Raw genomic sequence first — 21,153 nt, 5'->3', positions numbered from 1 at the left:
TGGTGTCAGGTTCAGCTGTGCCACCGATGGGCTATTCAACCCTCAACAAGTCACTTCATTTGTCTAGGTCTGTTTCCTCATCTGAATGGGGACCATTCCTTTCCTGCAGGAGCGTTGTGAAGATTAAATGGGCTATCTGTGCAAGGTTCCTGGCCTGACTCCTAGTTTCTTAGTCATGCTCAGCAAGTGTGTGCTGATAGAGTTCTGCACCCAGGCACTCAGGGGACTGGGCTGAAATGGGCTCTGGCCAGTGAGCCTGGCTGGGCTGCGCTGGGCTGAGAGGTGTAGGGGGGCAGGACGAGTACCTGGATGGTCCCAGGTCTGAGTGGGCTGGGCAGGGCCCAGGCCAGGCTGGGGGGCCCCTCGGCGAGCCCGGCCATGGATTCGGAGGCTGGGGCTATTCTTGGTTTTGCCCTGCTCCCCAGGGAAGGGGACTGAAGGACTGGCCACAGGCTCCAAGCCCTTTGAATGCTTGAAGTGGCCAATGCCATTGGCTGACAGGCCCCAGGACTTGGCTCTGATGTTGGTGACTGGCAGCAAGGCCATCTGGCTGGAGTCTGTGGATAGAACCAGGGATAGGCTGAGAAGAGGGAACTGGCTGCCTCCTGCCCAGCTGTTTCCAGGGCCCCACTGGACTCTGGGTGACCCCCATCTGTTTCTTGGTTCCCCCAAGAGGGCCCCCAATCTTTTACAGAGCCTTATTCTAGGCTCCAGGAGACCTTCCCACTAATGAGTCTTTGGGGTCTTCCTCTGGACTCAGGTTAAAAAAAACAACCAACCCCAACCCAGGCCCCAAAATAGCCATACCTGAGTGGTTAGTGGAGGGGCTGGGACTGGGGCTGAGACCATGGCTGGGGTTAAAGCTGGGGCCAAGACTAGGGTCAGTGGTGGGGCTTGGAGTGGGTGAAGAGCAGCAGATGACAGGGCAGGGGTGGCTGGAGCACAGGTCTAAGGTGCGGATGGCTGGTCCCGGGGCTGAGCTGGTCAGGCTGGTGGTAACTGAGGAAGCCAGGGGCTGTATGAGCCGGAGGGGGTAGCAGAGCCCCCACCCACAACACAGCCACCTCTCCCCCTTCTCCCCAATCCCATCCCTCCACACCCACCCCAGGCACGCACCCAGCAGCAAAGAGGGCTGTGTGCCTGGCAGCCCAGTGGTCACAGGGGACTGTCGGAGCTGAGTGGTCCCAAAGCTCTGGCTGGACCTGCTGGGGAAGGGTGGGCTGAGCTCAGGAGGATTGGAAGAGCCTGAGCAGGGAGCCTGGGAATCCCAGAGAAGCAGGAAGGGCAGGAGGAGGTGGAGGGGAAGGTGGAAAGGAGGCAGGAAGAGGGCAGCAGGAGCCAGAGGCAGGAGGGAGGGGCTTGATCCAGACACATACCATGGGCACATGGCCTCACTCCCCCCAGGGTGCTGGGGCCGGAGCAGGGCCAGAAGACAGGAAGTAGACACGGCAAAAGAGCTAAGGGACGGCAGAGAGGAAAAGGGGGAGACAGGCACAGGGGAGGAGAGAGAAGACATAGTCAGAGATGGCCCCAGAGGCCGAGGGTGACAGTGGGCAGACAGAGCCCAAGGCCCTCCTCTCCATCCACAGTCCAACCTGGACCCCTCAGATGCCCTTGACTCTCAGAGGCCCAGCTACCTGTAGGAGCACTCAGTAGGCCAGAGAGAAACACCAGCTTCTGCAGGGACTGGAAAACAGCTGCCTCCCCTCCAGGGAGACCCTCCCATCAACCCCCACAACCCCCCCATAAGCTGAGAGCCTCAGGTGGAACCCCCTTTAGAGGGGACAGCCTCCATGGCTCCTCTGACCCTGGCCTGCCCACCAAAGCCCCGCCGGACCTGGCGGCTCAGCGGGCAGTCAGGCCTCGAGAGACATACCCATCAGTTTCTACCAGGTCCTCCTCGGTGCGCAGGCTCAGCACGTACAGTGTGGACATGGACACCACGCTGGGAGCCACAAAAAAGGGCCGTGGTTAGAGCTGGAGCCATGTCCAGTGCCCTCTCTCTAGGGCAGGGCCTGGGCTCCCAGGTGATGCCTATAACCGGTCTCCCAGCCCCAGGGGGAAGGCACAGAATGAGGCAGCCCATCTCCTTCCCTAAGACTTCAGGGGCTCTCCTAGGCCAGCTCTTCCTCTCCCTCAAGCCCGGGCCCGTGGGCAGCTCAAGTCCCCTAGCCAGCCACCCCAGAGCCTGCAGGCCCAGTCACCTGAAGGCCATGACCACCACCAGGGCAATGATGGTTCCCTGCAGGAAGCGCTGGCTGATGCAGGCCTGGTCTGGGACCACAGATGATGGCTGAAGACCAAGGAGAAAAGGGAAGAAGCAGAAAGGCCCGGATTAGGGCGCCCATGGTCTTACCCATTGGGGTTTTGCTGGAGGTGGGCTCATTCCCGAGGCGGGCAGTGGGAGGGGAAGGGAAAACATGGCTGGGAGGGCTAGAGGGGCAGGGCAGGAAGGGGAGCACTCGGAGTCAGTGAACCCCAAGAGGTGCAAGCTGGGAAGGAAAGCCATGGAGGATGCCCCAACCTACCTCCCACCCCTGCTCACCCTTACCTTGCTGGCCACCTTGGGGGGCCTCTTCTTGAGGGGGACGCTGCCGGCCCGGCTGAACTGGCTCCCTGTGTGGCTGCAGCGAGAGGGTCAGGGTCAGAGGTGCCTCTGGGAAGCAGGCGCTCCCTCCCCCGCCCCGCGCCCCCACCTGAAGGCGCCCGAGCTGCCGGTGGACTTGAGGCTGTCCAGGCGCCTCAGTTTGGCCAGCTTGTGGCTCCAGCGCTCCAGCTCATCGATGCGCGTCTCCAGGTTGTCAGTCAGCTTGCACAGCTCCTTCACGGCACCCACATTCTCCATGAAGATGCGCTCCTGATGCACGCAACAGGCCAGTGTTGAGGGCACTGTCCACACCCAGGAGCCCCAGGCTACAAGCCCGTCGGGGAGTGGGAAGGGAGCCCCTCCAAGCCTCCCTGCCCACGGCCAGCCTCTCCTCAAGCCCAGCCTCTCCTCCAGTCCCGTCTAGGTCCCATAGCTCCTGTTCCTGCCTCCCAACAGCCTCCCCACCCCCACACCTTTGCTCAGGCCCTCCCGCCGGCCTGAACAGTTCTTTCCACCTCGTCAGAATGCCCTGTCTCCTAGAGGCTCACGCTCCCATCTCCCGCTCTCAGGGACAGGGTGTCTCACACTTCAGCTCTTCACTATTCAGCAGAGGCCAAAACACATTACAGGCTCCTTGGAGCCCAGCCTCAGGCCAGATAAGTTACAAACACCATCCTCACGATAAACCACGTGGTTAAGCTTTGCAATAGCCACATGAGAATGTCTCAGCGGTTCCTACTGTCACCCTCCTTCTGCAGGGGAGGACAATGACCCTCAGTAAGGATCCTCTTGCCCTTATCACGCAGCCATAGAGTGGCCAAGTGCCCACCTGCCCTTGAAGCTCACCCTTTCCCTGTGGGGTGGGTGGGCACCCTGAAGGGCATGAGAGAAGGCTGGGCTGCTCCCGCCCGTTGCGCTTCAGTGCCCAGTCTCCTTGGAGGGTGGCTGCCCTCCAGCTGCCCCCCCAACCCAGCTCCCACCAGTTTTCCCCCTCCACCCCCCCACCCCCGGCCACAGACCTTGTTTACCACCAGGAAGTTCTCGATGGTCTTTCCATTGGCAAAGACCACATCTCCAGTGTCCTTCACGGCCTCAGGCAGGATCTCCTTCACCTCCTGGGCGATGACACCTGGGGAGGGACAAGCCAAGTGTGTGTGGAAGGGAGACTGACCACCCTCAGCACCTAAAGAAAGGAGGGGCAGGGGCTGGAGAGGGCGAAGTTCTGGATGCTAGAGATTTCAGTTCCACGGAGCCCTGAAGCAGGGGGCTCCACGAACGCAAGTGTCCACAGGGTCACAGTTCAGGGGTAAAGGTGTAGGACTGCCTTGGCTGGGGGAAGGGGATTTCTGGGAATAAGAGTCCCAGGGGAAGAGAGTCAGGGATCCAGGAAGATGAAGGCAGGACTCATCCAGGGACAGAGGGGTGAGGGTCCCTGGGCACGATTCCCGGACTTCCAGTGTCAAGGACTGAGGTGCCCGGGACCTGGCTTGGCATGATTTCCCAGGGGCTTAAGGGCGGGGTTTCTAGAGGGCAGGGTTGGGGGGGCTGGAGTTCCAGGAGGCAAGGGGGAGAGTTCCGGGCAGGGGGATTTCTAGAGGACAGGGACAGCACTGCCAGAGGACCAGGGCAGGGTTACTGGGTTCCCGGACTCCAGCCCCAGTAGCGCAGGCTGGTCCTAACCCGTCTCCGGCGCTGAGGCCTCGATGCCAGCAGTGGTGGCAAACTCCGGCTTGTATCGGTAGTGCACCAGGCGCATGCGAGAGATCCTCTTCAGCTGCTCTGTGGTGTCCACCTGCGTGGGAGCCACCCATGAGCCTCACCCTCCCCTTCTGGCCGTCCGGAGCGCCCCGGAGCCCAAGAGAGCAGCAGCCCAGAGGCTGCAGGGTGGAGGGGAGATCCTGCTACCAGGATGCCCTGATCCAGAGATCCAGGTTCAGCCTCCCCCTCCTCCATCCCCCTCCTCCTCCCCCTGCCCCTGGTAGCTCAGTTGCCCCCACCCACAGCCTTGTCCCCACCTCCTGCACGTGCTCCTTGGCCCGAAGGTCCGAGGGGTGCATGAGTGAGCCCATGACCTTGACGTTGCCGTGCACGACCAGCGCCTCATCTGGACGGTCCGTGTTGATGCCCACACGGCCATGGTGGAAGACTGTGTCGGGCACCTGTGCCCGCTGCCACAGCACATCGCTGTCACTCTCAAACTGGCCTGGGTTGGAGGCCTAGCACGAGTTGGGGTTGGATGGATCAGTCCTGGGGGATGGGAGACCTGCAGTCCCCTGGGGAAGGGGGAAACCCCACAGCCGCCCCTCCAGCTCCAGCCAGGGCTCCTCACCCCACCATACCCAACTTAAACTGCCCCTCCCATGTGGCAATTTTCACTTGTGGGATTTCAGAAAGCTCCCAGGTCCTGTCCACCTCAACCCTTTAGGAGACACTGAGGCTCAGAGAGGGCGGAGGCTTTCCCAAGGCCACACAGCCAGTGCCCAGCAGGATCAGCAAGCACACAGCCCAACACCCAAGTACCCCGATATTTCTCCTGGGTGTTTTTCTCCCAGCTCTGGGGAGGACTCTCAAGACCCTAGGGGAGGTATCCTCACCCGCACGATGATCCGTTCTGAGATCTGGGCAGCCAGCGTGTAATTCTGATTCTGTGCATGGGCTTGGAGGGCCACCACCAGCATGAAGTACCTGGGGCACACAGGGGTCTTAGAGGCACCCAGGGTCCTGCTCCACCTGCCTCTGCCCACCCCCAGCCCCTGCCATCCTACCCAGGTCAGATGCACAGTGCACAAAACTGTCCCCTCAGACATCTCCCTCAGGCTCCTGCAGCCCAGGCAGTGGGCGTGAACACCCGGTACTACAGAGGAGGAACCCGAGTCTCCACTAGGGGGCAGAATTTCCCCAGGGCCGCAGCTAGGCAGCACAGAGCGGTTCCTTAATCCAGAAGCCAGCTTCTCTCTCCCATCCTTAGTCAATTAAGGGCCATGACTTTCAGGTCCCTCATCTGTAAAATGGGTTAGTCTGTGGGACTCTGCCTGGCGTGTCACACAGGGTGGCAAATTCCTGGCCCTCCTCCTCCGAAATGGTGTTACTCTGGGACAGGGGTCTAGCCTGCTCACCTCTGGTCAGGATTGGGCTTGCCCTTCTTGCGCATGTTGTTGGCGGTGGTCTCACTGAAGTGCAACCGCCCCACAGTCACCTTTGTGACCTGCTCAGGCGGCAGACTGACCCTGCAGATGAGGGGACAGGAAACTCAGGGGGCAGGCACGGGGAATGTGGAGAGCCGGGCCACAGGGGGGCACCCAGGTGAGGGAGGTGGACATTGTGGGTGCCTGCCTAGGCCCCTTCAGCTTCCAGGCCAGCTTGTGGGTCAGCCCTCCCAGATGCCACCCCCAAGGGGTCAGATACTCACGTGACAGGGTTGAAGGGCCGCTTGCTTCGATCTGACTGAGACTGCTCGATGTTGATGGACTGGTTCAAGGCCTCTAGCTGGGGGAGGAGCAGAGCCCAATGGCACCTCAGGGCCTGGTACCCACCTGGTTCTGGCTCCCTTCAGCCTCTCAGCCCAGGCCTGGCCCATCTGGAGCTCATGCGGAAACAGAGGCACCACCCTCCCCTCAGCCTTGCTTCCCCATAAACTCAGGTGCCCTCTCCTACACAGTCACCCCCCACAGCTGCATACCCACACCCCGCACCCACCTCTGCGTGCACACCCGAGCATACACACTCCACATCGCCCTCACAGACCTCAATCCATACCCACACTCCCCCAGCCTGAGTGACATCCCAAACTGGCCTCTACAAACATGCACTCACTCCAGCCCCCACACATGTCCCCTCAACCTCTCCACACCACACTGAAGGAGACATACCCTGCCACACCCCCAGGGAACTCTCAGACTTAAAATCATTGTCCACTAAGGTTGTGCTGTGGGGTGGGGGGTGGGGGTGGAGTGGGAGGGTCTACAGGGATGGGGCCTCTAGGTCAAGATGGGCCTCAGAGCAGGTGTCCCCAAGGACTGTAGCCCAGTAGAAGGTGAAGGTCAAGGAGCAGTCAGCCAGGTGAAGAGGGATGGAGTGGGGGTTGGGAGGATGTCCCAGGGAAAGGGAACCGATAAGGGAGGGCAGGGGCTGTGGATGGGTACAGTGGTCTGGGGCACAGCAAATGGCAGGGCTGAACCCCAAAGGCCTTTGTGAGCTAAGCTCAGAAGTTGGGGCTTTGCTAGGAGGGTATTGGGGGCGGTGGAGGAATGGAGAATGTCATGCCCACCGGGGTCTCAGGTGGAGCTTGAGTTAGGAGCCAGAGTGGAGGCTGCTGTGGACATTCAAACGAGGAGAGGGGATGGCCTTGTCCAAGGAGAGGGTACATCAGGGCCTGGTGCATGACAAGGTTGGCAGGTAGGCCCCAGATTTATGGCCTGAGTGACCCAGGCCCTGGAGCCCCACTCCTGAGAAGGGAGCCCTGAGAAGGGGCAAGTTCACAGGGAGTTCACTTTGGGATGTGAAGCTGAGGGGGCTGATGGAGCGGTCAGGAGAGGGGGTCTTGGCTGGGGATAGAGACTTGGGGTCAGGGTGGAGACAGAAGCAAGGAGCCCGACAGTCAAGGGGCATCACGGGGAGAAAAGACGGAGGGTGGGTAGCAGGGGTGGACCTAGCCAAGAGGAGTTTCCTCCCTGAGCCTTCCTGGCCCCCTGCTGCCCCTGCTTGCTGTCCCCAACCTGCCTTCACTCCGTGCAGCTTCAGGTAGAAGCAGTCGAGGGGCTTGAGACCTTCGGGCGTCTTCACGTACTTGGGCTCGCCCAGCATGCCGATGTACACCGTCACCTGGAAGTGGTTCTTCTTCTGGCACACGAACGCGTCGTCACCCACCGAGAAGTTGAAGCCTTTGTCGGCGTCCACGCGGTAGGTGAGCATGGGCCTGGAGGCAGAGGAGGCCCCAAAGCCGGGCCTGGAATGTCGGCTTCCCAATGTCTGCGTACAAGTTTCCTACCCCAAACCCCCGATCATGGGGCTGCCCCCACTTCTCAGAAATGGAAACTGAGTCCCCGAAGGTTTGGGGCTCAGGTATGCCACCTCCTCAGTCACTATTCTTCCCTCCACATGCCTGGGACCAACCACCCTGCCCTGGGGATGGGGGAAACAGAGCAGGAGATCCGAGGCCCACCACATGGGAGAGAACTCCTGAGGGGGGGCTTTGATGGCCCCTCACCACACTTGACTCCTTTCCAGGACACTTCCTGAAGCCCCCGCCCTCATGGGAGATGGGGTTAGAGGGGATGGTCTGCAGAGCCTCACTGCGCCTGACAGCTGGTTGCCATGGAAACGGTGGAACCAGGCGCCAGCACCGAGCTGGCCCTGCCCACAGGCTCCCTCAAACCCCCCAAAATCCTCATTCTGACTCCTGTATGCCCTCGGTGGGGACAGGAGCACTCTGGGCAGCTGTACTCAGCCTCAGTTTGCCCATCAACAGCACTTTGGGGGACCTCCAGGTGGCCCACCCTCACCCAGGTTCCCAGGCACAAGCCGTGCTCCCAGTGCCCAGTGCCTGCCTGGAGGAAGCTGCGCAGGGACCAAGTTTCCAAACTGTGGGAAAAGGACTTTGGGCCTCGCTAATGTCTACAGGAAGGCCCAGGGCTTACTACTTCTCCCTCTCGGGGCACCACCCACCTGCCTGCGCCACAGAAACACCCAGGAAGTGCCTGGGCCACACTGGGGGCCTCAGCCGCCAGCTTCTTGTCCTTGAGGCCTGGGGTGGCAGGGCTGGCCCAAGAAGTAGGAGTGCGGGTTCCTCACCAGGCCATAGGGGTTGGACCCCCAAAGACCTCCCCTCAACCCTGGCAGGGCCTCAAGGGACCCTTCAGCCACCGGAGCAGCTGGACACCCCTAGCCTTGAGGGCTTCTGGCTAAGAGTCCCACAAAGCCCAGGTGCCCGACTCCAGGAGGCTGGTCTTGGCTGTGAGAGGGCCCAAGTACAGCCACCCTGCCCAGGCCTGGCAATGTCCAAGGTGAGTTGAGGGGAGCCACACTCTCAGCTCCAACTGGCCTTCCGCAGGAGCCAGAGGAGTGGTCCCATAGTGCTCCTGGCCAGGCCGGGAAACTGAATCCAGGTGGGCAGTGAGGAAGGGCTAGGAATGCCAGGCAGCCTCCGACCCAGTCCTCCCCACCCCGCCCTCTCCTCCAGGGAGGGTCTGCTGGAAGGGCCTTGCTAACACTCAGCTTCCTGCTACCTTCCTGGAATGCAGGAGGAGGTGGAGGAGGCCAGGGGTGGAGGGGGAGGAGCCAGAAAACACCGACTCCCCCGTGGGCCCCTCCCTGGCAGACACCACCTTCTTAAGCAGGCCTCAAGCTGGCCCAGGATCAGGAACCCTGAGCACCAGTCCTAGCTCTGTCCTGAGCCCTCTACTCCTCTCTAAAATGGGCCATTTGGTACCCAGTGTGCTCTCAGGCCCTGCCCTAGGACCACGATGCCAGGGCTGGGGGCCCAGCTGGGGTGGCCAGGAGGGTGGGGAGCAGCACAGGTCACTCACAGCTCCTTGTAGTTTGCATCGTACAGTGTCGCCCACTTGTTCTGCTGATGCGGTTGCCACTTGATGGACTGGTAGTTGGGGTCCAGGTAGGAGCCACTGAGGCTGTCATTGTCCTGCAGGAGTCCTGCAGGGTGGGAATGTCTATGTGGGCCCTGGGCTCCCCTCCCCAACTTGAAGGGTCCGCCCCCTGCAGGGTCCAGCAGGCCAGCTATGTACCTGGTGAGGGTGCACCTGGCGGGTGCCAAGGCGGTGTCTGGACCCGGGCGATGCTGAGGGGCAAGGAGCCAGGGCCTGGTGAGAGTGGGCCCTGGGGAGGCCAGGGTGGAGAAGGGGCTCGAGGGGGGTGCGTAGGCAGGGCTGTCACGGTCCCAGGCTCCTGTTTGATCATTCCATTCAGCATCTGGGCATTGAGGGTGTTGGGGGGCGATTCGGAGTGTTTCCTCTTCTTAGAGGGGTGTGTGGGGAGCCTGGAAAGTCAGAGATGTGCGCCATGGGGGGCTGGCTCCCTTTGAGCCCCCTTCCCCTGGGCAGTACCCACCCTCCCCTCTCCACCCTGCTGCTGGAGGATATACCCAGCCTGGAGAACACCTCCTCCAGGAAGCCCATGTGCTTTGCCTCCTCAGAGCTCCCCCATCACTCTGTGTTGTCATTCCCTGTTTCTGTCACTCTGCCCTACCCCCAAACTGTGGAATCCAGGAGGGCAGGAGCCACACCTGACTTGTCTGTGTGTCCCCATCACACCTGACAAGGGGCCTGACACACAGAGTGCTCAGAACTGTTGGCAGAGTGAAGAAGTCTGTCCCTTCCCTGTGCTACCACTCTCAGTGTCACCCTTTATAGTGAAGGCTCTCTGGAGAGCAGCCTCCGAGGTTAGAAACGACCCACAGAGGGCCTGGGGGCTGAAGATTTGGGGGCCTGCAAAGCACCCCTTTTCTTCTGGTTGACAAAAAGTTTTGGCAGTGGAATGTTTCCTTGAACTACATCTTTCATGAAATCTCAGTGTGTAGAACATAAAAAGACAATTCTGTAGGTTGGGGTCAAACCGGGGACCTTGGATCTACACCTGGTACCTCCTCAAAAACTGAGGATGCCATGAAATGGCTGGAAAGTCGCTGGTGTTGGGGTAACAGCACAGCCAGGTTCAAATCTTAATACTGGCCTTCCCGGCTCCATGACCTGGGCAAGCATTTCCCCTTCTTGGAGCCCCAGGTTACCCATGTGGGCCACGGGGGTGGCCATGTCCGCCAAGCAAGGGAGTTGTAAGCACTTGGCCATGGCTGGAAATACCTGCTGCCCTGCTGGGCACATGAGGACATATGCTGGCCCCATATCCTGGGGTCAGAGCCTCTTGCCCTTCCTGGGTTCATCCCTGTCCCCACCTCCACCTGTCCTGCCTGCCGGTCCCTGACCCCCCACCTCATCTTCCCACCCTGGGGCGCTGCCCAGCCTTACTCAGCTCCATGTTGCTGCAGCAGCTGGTGCAGCATCTGGGACTGCTGGGTGTGGTGCAGGTCGGCGGGCACCAGCCCCTGCCCCATGGCAGCGTAGGGGGGCATCGGGGGCTCTGCCTTCATGTACAGGTCCCGCTGTAGGACGGGGTAGTGAGGTGGGGGTGGCGGGGGTGGCGGGGGGCCTGGCAGGTGAGCTGGGGGTGGGGGCAGGTGCTCCAGGCGGGAGGGCCCTCCCACGTGGCACAGGGTCTCAGGGGTTATGGTGCGCAGGAGGTGGGGGTCTGTGGGAGAGAAGGGGAGTAGGCATCAGAGACTGCCCTGGGCACCAGCTCTCCCCTGGCCCACCTCTGCAGGGTCTCCTGATTCCTACCCTCCTGGGCCAAGCCTGGGAGCTGCCCTCCCACCAACCCCATGTGGGAGGAGGGTTGGGCAGCCTAGAGGCCTGGGCAGGGAGGCGAGCCTCGGTCCAGGGGGTGGGCAGCCTTTTGCCCCATTTTAGCCTGTTCCTTCCCCTGGCTGGGCTGGGAAGCTGCTCCCCGGGGCAGGTCCCACATCCCCAGATTCTCCGAAGCTCCTCTCAGGGCTGATCCTCCCCTGGGCCTCAGGAAGGAGTCTCCTGAGACCCCCAGTGCAGTCCAGTGGCAGCACCCTCCCTCCGGCAGCCCCTCTACCAGGCTCCCAGGGGCCAGCCCCCCAGCCTGAGGGGGGAGGCCCCGCTCCCTTTGTTCCCCAGGAGGCATTCCAGAGATGGTTTTGGTAAGATAAACAGAACTCTTGACCCCTCTCTGGCTGTGGGGAGACTGCTGCCCGTGATCCTTCTGCTCTTGGCCACCTGGGGGCCACAGCACCCCTGAGCACCCCCCAAGTAGAGGCAGGCCTGGCAGCTGGTGAGGCCTGTGCTGCCGCCCGGGCCTTCCCCAGCCGTCCACTTACCCCCGAAGGGCGCATCCATGATGGCGCCGGCAGGCAGGCGGGTGGCATCGCCGGCAGGGACACTTGCTCAGGGGCAGGGCCAGGCTCCCCACCCGCCAGTGGGGAAACAATAGCCAGCGCTGGGAGTATTTGACCAGCGATAATCTGGGCCTGTTGGGCAGCGAGGGCCCCCTCCCTCCCGTGCTCCCTCCCTCCGATAAGGCCGCCCCAACCACTTGCCCAAACCCCAGAGGGGGAGGGCGTGCCCGCTGGACTCACCATTCACCTGCTGGGGGGAATAGGCCTCGGAGCCCGAGTCTGGGGGAGAGTCAGGCAGCGTGCTGCGGGAGAGGGGGGGGGCTGTTGGGAGGGCAGCTGAGACGCTGCCTTCAGGCTGAGCAGCTCCTCTGTGGGGCAGCGCTCCAGGCACCCCAGAGCTGGAGGCATCGAGGTCTCCTCACTCCCACCAGTGGGGCACTTCGCTGTGCCAGTCACCTTGGGGTGCCTGGCAGTTGTTGGGGAAGCCCTGGGCTCCTGCCCAGCATCCCCTCAGACCTGCTGGGCACTTGGGGGCCAGTAACCAGGGTCCCTGATGATGCCACAGGCATTCAAGGGTTCTGTCCCCAGTCTGAGGGCCCAAGTCTGCTCTTCCCTTGCTATGGCCATGGAAGCCCCATTTCTTGGAAACATAGTGTCCTAGGGAGCTGGACGGGTCACTAGGGGGACCGTCCCACCATGGGCAGGTGTGGACTGGGCAGGGAGCCAGCTCGGCTGGGCCTCGCTCCGTTTATTCTTTTCTTGCCGGTTTTGTTTTTATCAGTGGTTCAAGCAAAAGAACAAACTCAACCCTGAGAGGCCAGCACGTCCCGCAGAAACCCGACTGGTCCAGTGAGGGGGAGAATGTGGCCACACGGGGACCCACTCTTTGGCCATCCTTGGTCCCCACGTCTGGAGAGACTTCCCACTGTGTGCCCAGCCATCATGGATGCAGCCTGGAGCTGATCTCAGAGTGCCCATGCTCCCCTAGACAAGCCATCTCCCCAACCCCACCAGCTATGTGAGGATGCTGGAAAAAGTATGAAGTGATGGGAACTGAACCCTCCCTGTGGCCCTCACTGCTGACCAGGCCTCTCCAGCTCCACGTCTGTCATTGTCTGTCATCTCCTGCCTGCTCCCTACACTTCCCTGACAGTGGCCTTGGGTTTCTCTAGTCTGTCAAGGTCTTTCACACACTCCGATCCCTGCAATCAAATGCCCAAGTCCACAGGACCTCGTGTTCTCTCCTTTCAACTCCTTGAGGTGCTCACTAGTCCTCCACGTGGTGATTTATTAATTGATAACTTCCTCCCTAACGAGACTGCAGGATCCACAGCTGGAGGGACCTGTCTGTCCTGTTTACCATCTAGAGCAGGGCCAGGCAGGGGTGGGGCAGTGAAGGCCCAGGCCACAGAGGCCCCGTGTGGCTCTGGACAAGCCCCTTCCCTCTCTGGGAAATGACCTCCTGTGCCATTAGAATCCCGCTGTGAGGACCAGGGGAGCCCTCCTCAAAGGCCAGATACAGGGGCCAGCTGAGGTGCTCACACAAGCATAGGCACGGGGTCCAGCAGCGGGCACCCAGCCGGCACAAAGCTCTCCTCCCTCCTGCCTTCCCTTCGGGGTCTGTGGCTTAGTGACTGCCTCTCAGCCTCAAGCAGCTCACCCCTGACACTCCAGCTCCCCTCTGCTGCCCAAGCCCTGTAATCCAGGAGACAGCTCAGTCCCCCCAGCGCCGCCTCCCTTTATTTCCACAGTGCCTAGAGGGGAAGCGTTTTGGGCTCACTTTACAGAGAAGACACTGAGGCCCTGACCGAAGTGGTGGTTACTGAGCTGCCTGACAGGTGTCATGCTCCCAGCACTCAATTAGTCGTTCTCTCAGAGACCGGGTCCCTGTCCCCGGCTAGGGAACCAAGAACTTTCTCTGAGCCCCTCTAAAGGCTTTCCCCATGAGCATGTGTCCATGGGCAGCTGGCTGGGCTGGCTGGCGGTCACCTGGAACCTTTGGTCACAGCCAGACCCAGGCTGAGCCCTTGAGTCAGGCTGTTGATGTGGACTCATCATGGAAGCGCGGGAGGCTGTCTTGGGTGGACTATCAGGCACCACGTCTGCACCATCAGCCAACTCCTTGCGGCCACAGCAAATAGTGGCTCAGTGCACGACTGAGTGGATGGAGCTGGCTCGGTGAGGGGAGTCTGCACGTGTATAGGGGGTGTATGCGTGTGTAGATGTGTACTCGTGTAGGTGGTCCCGTGAATGTAAACAGTTCTGGCCTCTGGTCCCAGCCCCTCCTGAACACAGCTCCCCTTTCCACACAGCTCTCAGAGGTTTTTCTTTTCTTTTTTCTTTCCTTTCTTTTGAATCCTCACCTGAGGATATTTTCCCATGGCTTTTTCAGAGAGAGTGGAAGGGGGGGAGAGATAGAAACATGGATGTGAAAGTGACGCACCAATTGGTTGCCTCCCACAAACGCCCCAACAGGGGCTGGGGATCGAGCCTGCAACCGAGGTACGTGGCCTTGGCTGGAATCGACCCCGGGACCCTTCAGTTCCTGGGCCAACGTTCTAACCACTGAATAAACCGGCTAGGGCTCAGAGATTTTTCTAGCACTTCTGTCAGCCCTCATCACTCCCCTGCTCAGAACCCCCCATGCTGCCCACTGCCTCAGAACAAGGCCACAAGTCCCTCCTCAGCCTGGCCCTAGTCCTACCCCAACTTACCTGCCCACCAAGCACCCCAATGACCACTGCCAGGCCTTGGCCAGCTCCTCCCAGGTCCATAGGCACTGGCCCCATGCCCTGCCTGCCACTGGGCCTTGTATCTAATCTGCCCACCATGCTCCCTGCCCTCACTCACCCTGGGGCATACGGAGCCTTGGGCTCTGCCTTGATGGGGGGCCCAGAGCCCCCCAGGAAGGGCTTGGGAGCGGTGCCCATGCCATTGTTGTTGTTGCAGTTGAGCGGGGTGCTGTAGGTCGGGGGTGGAAGGGGGCCATGGCGCCCTGGGGAGGGTCCACCCCCAGGGGGGCTCAGGTGGTGGACCCCGCTGGAGCCGGGGATCACTGGCTGCCCGTGGGTGTAGGAGGCGGTACTGGCTGAAGCAGAGATGTCAGGGAAACAGCTGCGGAGAAGGGGGGAAGCTCAGCGCCAGCCAGGACCCCAGCCCCTCCCTGGGCCCCACCGGAAGGGCAGATGGCAGAGTAGTCAGCCACTGGGAAAGGACCAGGGGCCGCTTTCAGAGGTGGGGCCCTGTCACCTCCCAGGTGAAAAGTGGAGGCCAGAGGGCCTGGGGGCGGAGCGAGGCTGTCCTGGGGCCACTCACAGGTCGGAGGCATCCTCCTTGCTGATGTACTCCTCCAGGATGCTGGTGTCTATGTTGGAGGGCTCCAGGGCACCGTTGATGTCGTGGCCTGCAGGGAAGGGGCAGATATGAGCTCAGGGACTGGTGCAACTTCCCAAGACTCCTAGGCCTCTGGGCTCAGCCCTCCAACTGTCCCCAGGCAAGGCTGTCCAAAGCATGTGCCCTCCCCATCTGTGTACCCATCCCTGTGGGGCAGAGCCCTTCATCGTCCACCACTGGACACCCCTCCTAGGAGGCACTGACCTCCGCCAGCCCACAAGGCCACCTGGAGTCTCCAAGGAGGGGAGGGGACCACAGCTAAGATCTGGGACAAACAAGCAGCTTCCTTCCCTCCAGGCCCCTTTTTAGCTTCCTCACATGAGCAAGTCCCTTCCTCTCATATATAAAATGGGGTAATTGTCCCCGTCTCATGGGGTGCTATGAAGACCAGGCAAGACTGCTCAGTGGATGCCCACTACTCCCGATGACTCTGACCCGCCCTGTTCAGCAGTCAGTTCCAATGGCCCAGCTGCTGGGCACCTGGGAACACGAGGCCTCGTTGGGCTGGACCACACATCCTGGGGGGGCCCATGGGCTGGGGGAGCCTCCTGCACCCCACACCCCAGCTGCAGAGAGAGAAGGCATCAGAAACAGGAGTGCCCAGCCCAGTTCACTCTCATTGCATATGCCCAACATTCTGTAACGGGGCTGGGTGCTTAGCCCCCGTTTTGCAAAGGTGAGAGGCCCAGAGAGGTAAGGGCTCACCCTGGCTTCATAGCCGTGAAATGATGGTGGACTGGGCTCTGGTCCTCCGCCCGCCCTCTCCTGGGCCCTCCTAGTTGGCCCCAGCTCCAGTGAAGGGAGGGACTCACAGAAAAGGCGGCCCAGTGCTCTTGGGCATCAGCGGGGAGGAGAGGGGGAGGCGCTGGCCTTTCCCCTCCCAGGGTCACCTTGTGGGGGGGGCAGAGGGTGGGGTGATAAGGGGGCTGACGTGGGAGATGCGTCAACTCTGATAATGGAGGACGGCCCCACCCACACTGCTGGCCAGGGCTGGCCAGCCCCACTGAGGCAGAAGGCACCCTCCCACTGGCCCTGGAGCCCGAGTCTGGGGTCTGCACCTTGTGCTCCCTGCCCCGGTAAGCCTGCGAGCAGAGCTCAGAGAGGTCCAGGAATAAATACTGGCTCACCTACTCCCTACTGTGTGACACTGGGCAGGCCACACACCCTCTCTGTGCCTCAGTCTCCTCATGAGTAAAATGGGGACACGAACTGCTAACACTTTACAGCCTCGTTTTGAGCATGAAACAGGTTAAGGTATGCAAGGTGCCTGGCACAGAGTGGGTGCTCAGCAAATGGAGCAGCTGACTTCACTTCCCAGTCCCTGGAGCCCTGGGGTCCCCAGGAGCCCCCACCCAGGCCCCTCCCCGGCCCTGGCCGGCATTTCAAGAATGCTGAGCCCCGCTTAGGTGATTAATGAAGGCTAAGCCCTCCTAGGAGTCACGAGCTGCCTGGGACAGGCCCTCCTGCTCCCCCACCCTTGGCTCACCCGGCCGGGAACAAGGGACACCCACCGGGCACGGCCAGTGGCTGCCCGGGGCCCCATGTGGCCAGGGCCAGAGAAGCTTCTGAAGCCAGGAATGACCAGTCTGCATGCTGAAGTTCCAGAACCCCCATCTACACTCTGGCCCCCAGCCCATCCTTCCCTATTAACCGAAGGTCCCGTTTATTGAGCGCCTACTGTGTGTCAAGCACTTTTGGAGCCAAGTACATAAATAATCACAGGAGCTTATTATATGCACGGCACCCCAAAGGCTCTTCGGGTAGTGTGACAATCTTCCCAACCTGTACGGGTGACAATGATGGTGACAATGATCGCTCATCTGTCTGCCTGCCAGGCCCTGCACTACTCTAAGTGCTTCGTGAGTTTACCTCCCAATCACCCGGCAGGCTTGGTGGTATTTGCATCATTCCCTTTGTGCAGAGAGGTCAAGTCTCCTGCCCAAGGCAACACAGCAAGGGGGAGTCAAACCCAGGTGCTGGGGCCTGACTACAAGTGGGAAGGTGTGGTTGGTGGTTACTGGGCTGTTCCACCTGATGGGGGGGGGGCTCCTGAGGGAGGGTGGAACACAGGAGACAGAGATGGAGAAGGAGAGGGCACAGGAGTGCAGCGCACCCTCCCCTGGCTGCTGAAGCTGCAGGTTTTACAGACTGAACTTGGAATCTACAGTGAATGATGGGGTGGCGGAGTCATGGTGCTGCTATCTATAACAGGCCAGGCCCTCCTTCCCCTCCTCCCCTGGCCAGGAGTGTTCCTAATCACCCCTAATCCTCCTGCCCACCTCCCCCAGGATAGGGGGGCCTCGGCACAGGCATCCTGGGAGACCCTAACGAGAACCAGATGTGGCTGGGGGGAGGAGAGACCCTCCCGTGCCAGGGGCCGGGTGGACGGAGGAGGGAGGAGAGGGCCACTGGGGCAGGATGGGGGTGGGCCAGTGGGTGGGAGAGAAGTTTAAGGTTTGGGGGTTGGCGGGCCTCCTGAGGAACACTGGCCCCACATCTTCTCTTTCTCTGGGAGCATTCGAGGCTTGCCTGGTTTTCTCCCCACACAGCCCGCCTGGCCTAAAGGGTCCAGCCACCGGGCAGATGCCCCAGCCTGCCCCACGAACCACACTGCAGATTTCTAACCAAACACCCTAGGAGGACAGTCTGGGGGTCAGGATTCCTGAGGCTGGGGCAGAGCCCCCAAGAGCCCAGGAGGAAGGCAGGGCCCCTGGGCACACTCTTGGGGGTACCCCTCCCCCACGGTTCCTGAAAGAGCACTGGAACGTTGTTGAGCCAACAACAGATACCTGTCAGCAGGAAACTAATTTTGTCTTCTGCTGATCTTCAAGGCCTCCCTGGGAGGTGGAGAGGCTGCCCATGGTCGCACAACCAGAACATGGTACCACCAGGTCACAAACCAGCATCCCTGCCCTCCCCCTCCTCAAACCCTCAACAACTTCCTGTTGCTCGGGATGACTAGAGCCCTCCGTGGTCCAAGGCTGGGCAAGGCCGGCCCCCTGCCTGCCCCCGACAGCCTCCTCCCTGCCTGGTTTTGCTCCCTGCAACTCTCCATGGTTCAGCCCCTACCTCATTCCGGCCTGGGAAAAACATCCCTGCCCCGCCCTGCTGTGAACATCAGGGCCTTTGCACATGCCAGAGAAAGCCCACTCCTAAGCGTTCTTCAGGTTTTGGCTTAAATGTAAGTTCCCCCAAGAGGCCATCTCTGGCTCTCCCATCCTCTTGGCGGTGGTCTCCTTTCTATTTTCTCATTAGGCTCTTCGCTCTCCTGCTTGGTACAGACATCACAGGCAGGTGGGGGACCTGTCGCTGCCCACAGCTCACACCCAACGAGTGGTCATTGTGCCCAACGTCACAACGCACACTTTACACAAGTCATACTTAATTCTCGTAATGACCCTAAAGGGAGGTAGGTTACTTGTTCTCCGTTTTACAGATGAGGGAACTGAGGCTCAGGAAGGATGAATGTCTTGCCACCCCTTGCAGATGTGGGAGCTGGGCTGGGCCTCGCCCTGTTCGGTCTCCCTAGGATCTAAGCATCTAAGCCTTCAGTGGGCACTCAATAAATGTTCACGGAATGAATGAGCAAAGTGGCAAGCGGGACACTGGAACCAGGCCTGTCTGGGTCTGGGGACCTCGCCAGGCTGTGCTGTGGTCAGGAGCCAGGGCTAGACAGGGCCCCTCCAGGTACCGTCCCTGCCCTGCTGAGCCATGCACCCCACATGCTTCTCATTAATTAGGTCCTTTATTACCTGCTCTTAACAGGATCCAGACATTGCCCCTTCCCAGGCAGGCTGGGATCGGGGCTGTGGGAAGGAAGCCCCTTCCCCTCCTCTTTCTTCCTCCCTTTAAGGCCACTGAGCTGGGCAGAAGGGAACCCAAGGGACATGAGCCAGGTGCGGGATGAGGGCGGGTGGGGGCCCAGGTGGTCCTCCACCCTGAACCCCTCCCTCCTCCCCTCCTCGTGCTCATGCCCATCCCCTCCCCACCAGCTGTGGCCACTGGCTGAGTCTCGGCCATTGTCCTGGGGGACGGGGGAGGGTGGGGACCCGGCACAGTGGGTGGCTTGTGCCCTGCCCACACCCTCCCCCCTGCCCGTCAATGGGGCACTTGTCAATTCATGCCCCAAACATGGCGGAAATCCCGTCAGCCACGTGGCTGTGGGCAGGGCAGACCAGGGTCTGAGGATGCTGGTCAGGCCTAGCTCATCTGAACCTGGGGACAACAGGACACGAGGCCCAAGCCTGTGCCCCTGCTGTGCTGAGTGTCCACCCCTGGTATTGGAACCTGAGGGGCATCCTGGCTCCAAGCAGTGGCAGGGGGCCAGGGCAGTAGTGGTCAGGGGACTGCCCACCTTAGCACCCCCATGATGCCCTAAGGTACCCCTAGGGTCAAAGAGGCCTGGCTGCTAATGTGGCACCCACGCCACACCCCCTTCAGAGCTGTGTGACCCTCAGCAAGTGACCTGTCCCCCCTGGGCCTGGCTTCCTTCTCTGTCAGTGGAGCAGGGATCACAGCATCTTCAGTGAGACGGTGGGACAGCGCCTCACCCCCTGGAGGCCACTCCTCAATCAACATGAACTGCTCTGTTTCCATCTCTCTTGGGACCCACACCTCCTTTCCTGCCCAGCTGTCCCACTGTCCCCCATTCCTCTCTACCTTACGGCACACTGGCTCCAGGGACCCTCTGAGGGGCCTTGCGCCTTCTCCTGAGCCCCTCTGAGGCATGGCCAGTGCCATGCTGTTATGCTGGCACATGCACAACACAGCCCAGGCCTGGGCTCCAGCCACCCCCAAGGGTCAGCCCTCTGCGACGGCCTGCCTGCTGCAGCAACCCCTCCTCAGTCACCCGTCACAGAGGGCCCTCGCGCTGTGGCTTGTCTCCCAGTACGGACTGAGCCCATCAACATGTCCCAGACTAGTTCACACTAGGACAGGGCACAGTGGGCTCTCACTTCCTTTAGTTTGGACTTTCTATCTCTATTAATATGATCTGTGATTAATAGGATAACTGCTAGCTATCTCTGTTTCAGGCTTCAACTTGTGACCAGAGTCTTCTCACTTAAAATGCCTTCAGGCCAGACCCCTGACTTTGTAAGCTACCCCTTGCATCTCTGCAACAAATCCCATTACCCTCGGGCTGACTGACAAGGACACGGTTCTTGAGTCAGTCATCTGGTCCTTAAATCTGAGCCACAGTTGTCTTTGTTCCCTCCCAACTTTTTGCTAAAAATACATAAGATTCCTGCATTCTGCCTGCAGAGACCCACCTCCTCCAGGGAACCTGGAATCTTTGGCTACCCCTAGGCTATAGCTACGTTCCCCTCCAGGCCCCACATAGTTGCCACCCTCTGCCACCCTGTCCCAAGATGCTCTCAAGCCAGGTCCAACAGAACTGAGCCCGGCAGCTACCACCTGTTCTTAGGGAACCCACATTAGTCCCCAGGGACCTTTGCTTTGCTCTGGGGATCCCAGCCCTGTCTCCACAGTGCTGAGTTAGCTCCCACCTGATGCCCCCCAGCCCTCTCCCACAGGGACCAGGGTAGGCAGGCCTGGGGAAGGTCCTTCCTCACAAAGGTGGGATAGAGACCCTGCAGCATGGGGTAAGGGCAGGTCCTCTAGGGTTACCCATGCCCACCTGTGTTCACACACCAGCATGTCCCACACTTATGTGTGTACACAGGGTGTACTCCCAGGCATGTATCCACTGGTAAGTACATGAGTATGCACATATGAACACACACATATACATGGTGGCACACCCCTCCCACACTGACACACACATGTACACATATCACCATACGTGCTCATTCATTTAAACAATTATTTATTGAGCATCTACTATGTGTCAGGGACAATGCTAGGCTCTGGTGATATAGCAGTAAACAAAATAAACAAAACCTGCCCACATGGAGCTGACATTCTAGTGGCAGAGTCAGATGACAAGATAAATCAGTAAAATATATAGCATTTTAGAAGGTGACGGATGCTATGGAGAAAACAAAGCAGGGAGAGGGGGTTGGGGTGCAGGAAGAGCAGGGAGAAACTGTGATTCTAAGCAGGATGGTCAGGGCAGGCCTCACTGAGCAAAGACATAAAGAAGGTGAGCCACAAGGATATCTGGGAAGAGCATTCCAGGTGGTGGGGAGCCAGTGCAAAGGCCCTGAAGCACGAGCATGCTTGTGCATACTCACATCTCAGCACATGGCACAGACTTGTACACTCATGCACACAAATGTTCACTGAC

At 60.3% G+C, this 21,153-nt stretch overlaps 1 protein-coding gene across 1 annotated transcript in view; it reads right to left on the bottom strand.

The window, feature by feature from the left end:
- The window catches only part of MYRF (myelin regulatory factor), a 33,616-nt gene that overhangs the window by 6,460 nt on the left and 6,003 nt on the right, over nucleotides 1-21,153 (bottom strand). Inside the window, exons 2-22 of the mRNA XM_087821911.1 lie at nucleotides 14,829-14,916; nucleotides 14,364-14,627; nucleotides 11,754-11,815; nucleotides 10,564-10,843; nucleotides 9,328-9,578; nucleotides 9,112-9,235; nucleotides 7,307-7,502; nucleotides 5,997-6,073; nucleotides 5,704-5,814; nucleotides 5,182-5,272; nucleotides 4,603-4,803; nucleotides 4,268-4,379; nucleotides 3,607-3,716; nucleotides 2,697-2,857; nucleotides 2,552-2,624; nucleotides 2,205-2,293; nucleotides 1,877-1,945; nucleotides 1,377-1,457; nucleotides 1,117-1,205; nucleotides 808-999; nucleotides 306-557 (exon numbers count right to left, since the gene is read on the bottom strand). Coding sequence (XP_087678037.1) covers nucleotides 306-557; nucleotides 808-999; nucleotides 1,117-1,205; nucleotides 1,377-1,457; nucleotides 1,877-1,945; nucleotides 2,205-2,293; nucleotides 2,552-2,624; nucleotides 2,697-2,857; nucleotides 3,607-3,716; nucleotides 4,268-4,379; nucleotides 4,603-4,803; nucleotides 5,182-5,272; nucleotides 5,704-5,814; nucleotides 5,997-6,073; nucleotides 7,307-7,502; nucleotides 9,112-9,235; nucleotides 9,328-9,578; nucleotides 10,564-10,843; nucleotides 11,754-11,815; nucleotides 14,364-14,627; nucleotides 14,829-14,916 — 2,973 coding nt within the window. The remainder of the gene's footprint in view (nucleotides 1-305; nucleotides 558-807; nucleotides 1,000-1,116; nucleotides 1,206-1,376; nucleotides 1,458-1,876; nucleotides 1,946-2,204; nucleotides 2,294-2,551; nucleotides 2,625-2,696; nucleotides 2,858-3,606; nucleotides 3,717-4,267; nucleotides 4,380-4,602; nucleotides 4,804-5,181; nucleotides 5,273-5,703; nucleotides 5,815-5,996; nucleotides 6,074-7,306; nucleotides 7,503-9,111; nucleotides 9,236-9,327; nucleotides 9,579-10,563; nucleotides 10,844-11,753; nucleotides 11,816-14,363; nucleotides 14,628-14,828; nucleotides 14,917-21,153) is intronic.

The sequence above is a fragment of the Miniopterus natalensis genome, chromosome 11 (assembly GCF_054644295.1).
Source record: "Miniopterus natalensis isolate mMinNat1 chromosome 11, mMinNat1.hap1, whole genome shotgun sequence".
NCBI classification, from domain to species: Eukaryota; Metazoa; Chordata; class Mammalia; order Chiroptera; family Miniopteridae; genus Miniopterus; species Miniopterus natalensis.
Note: the sequence above shows the minus strand (reverse complement) of the source record. Positions and strands in the feature narration are given on the sequence as shown.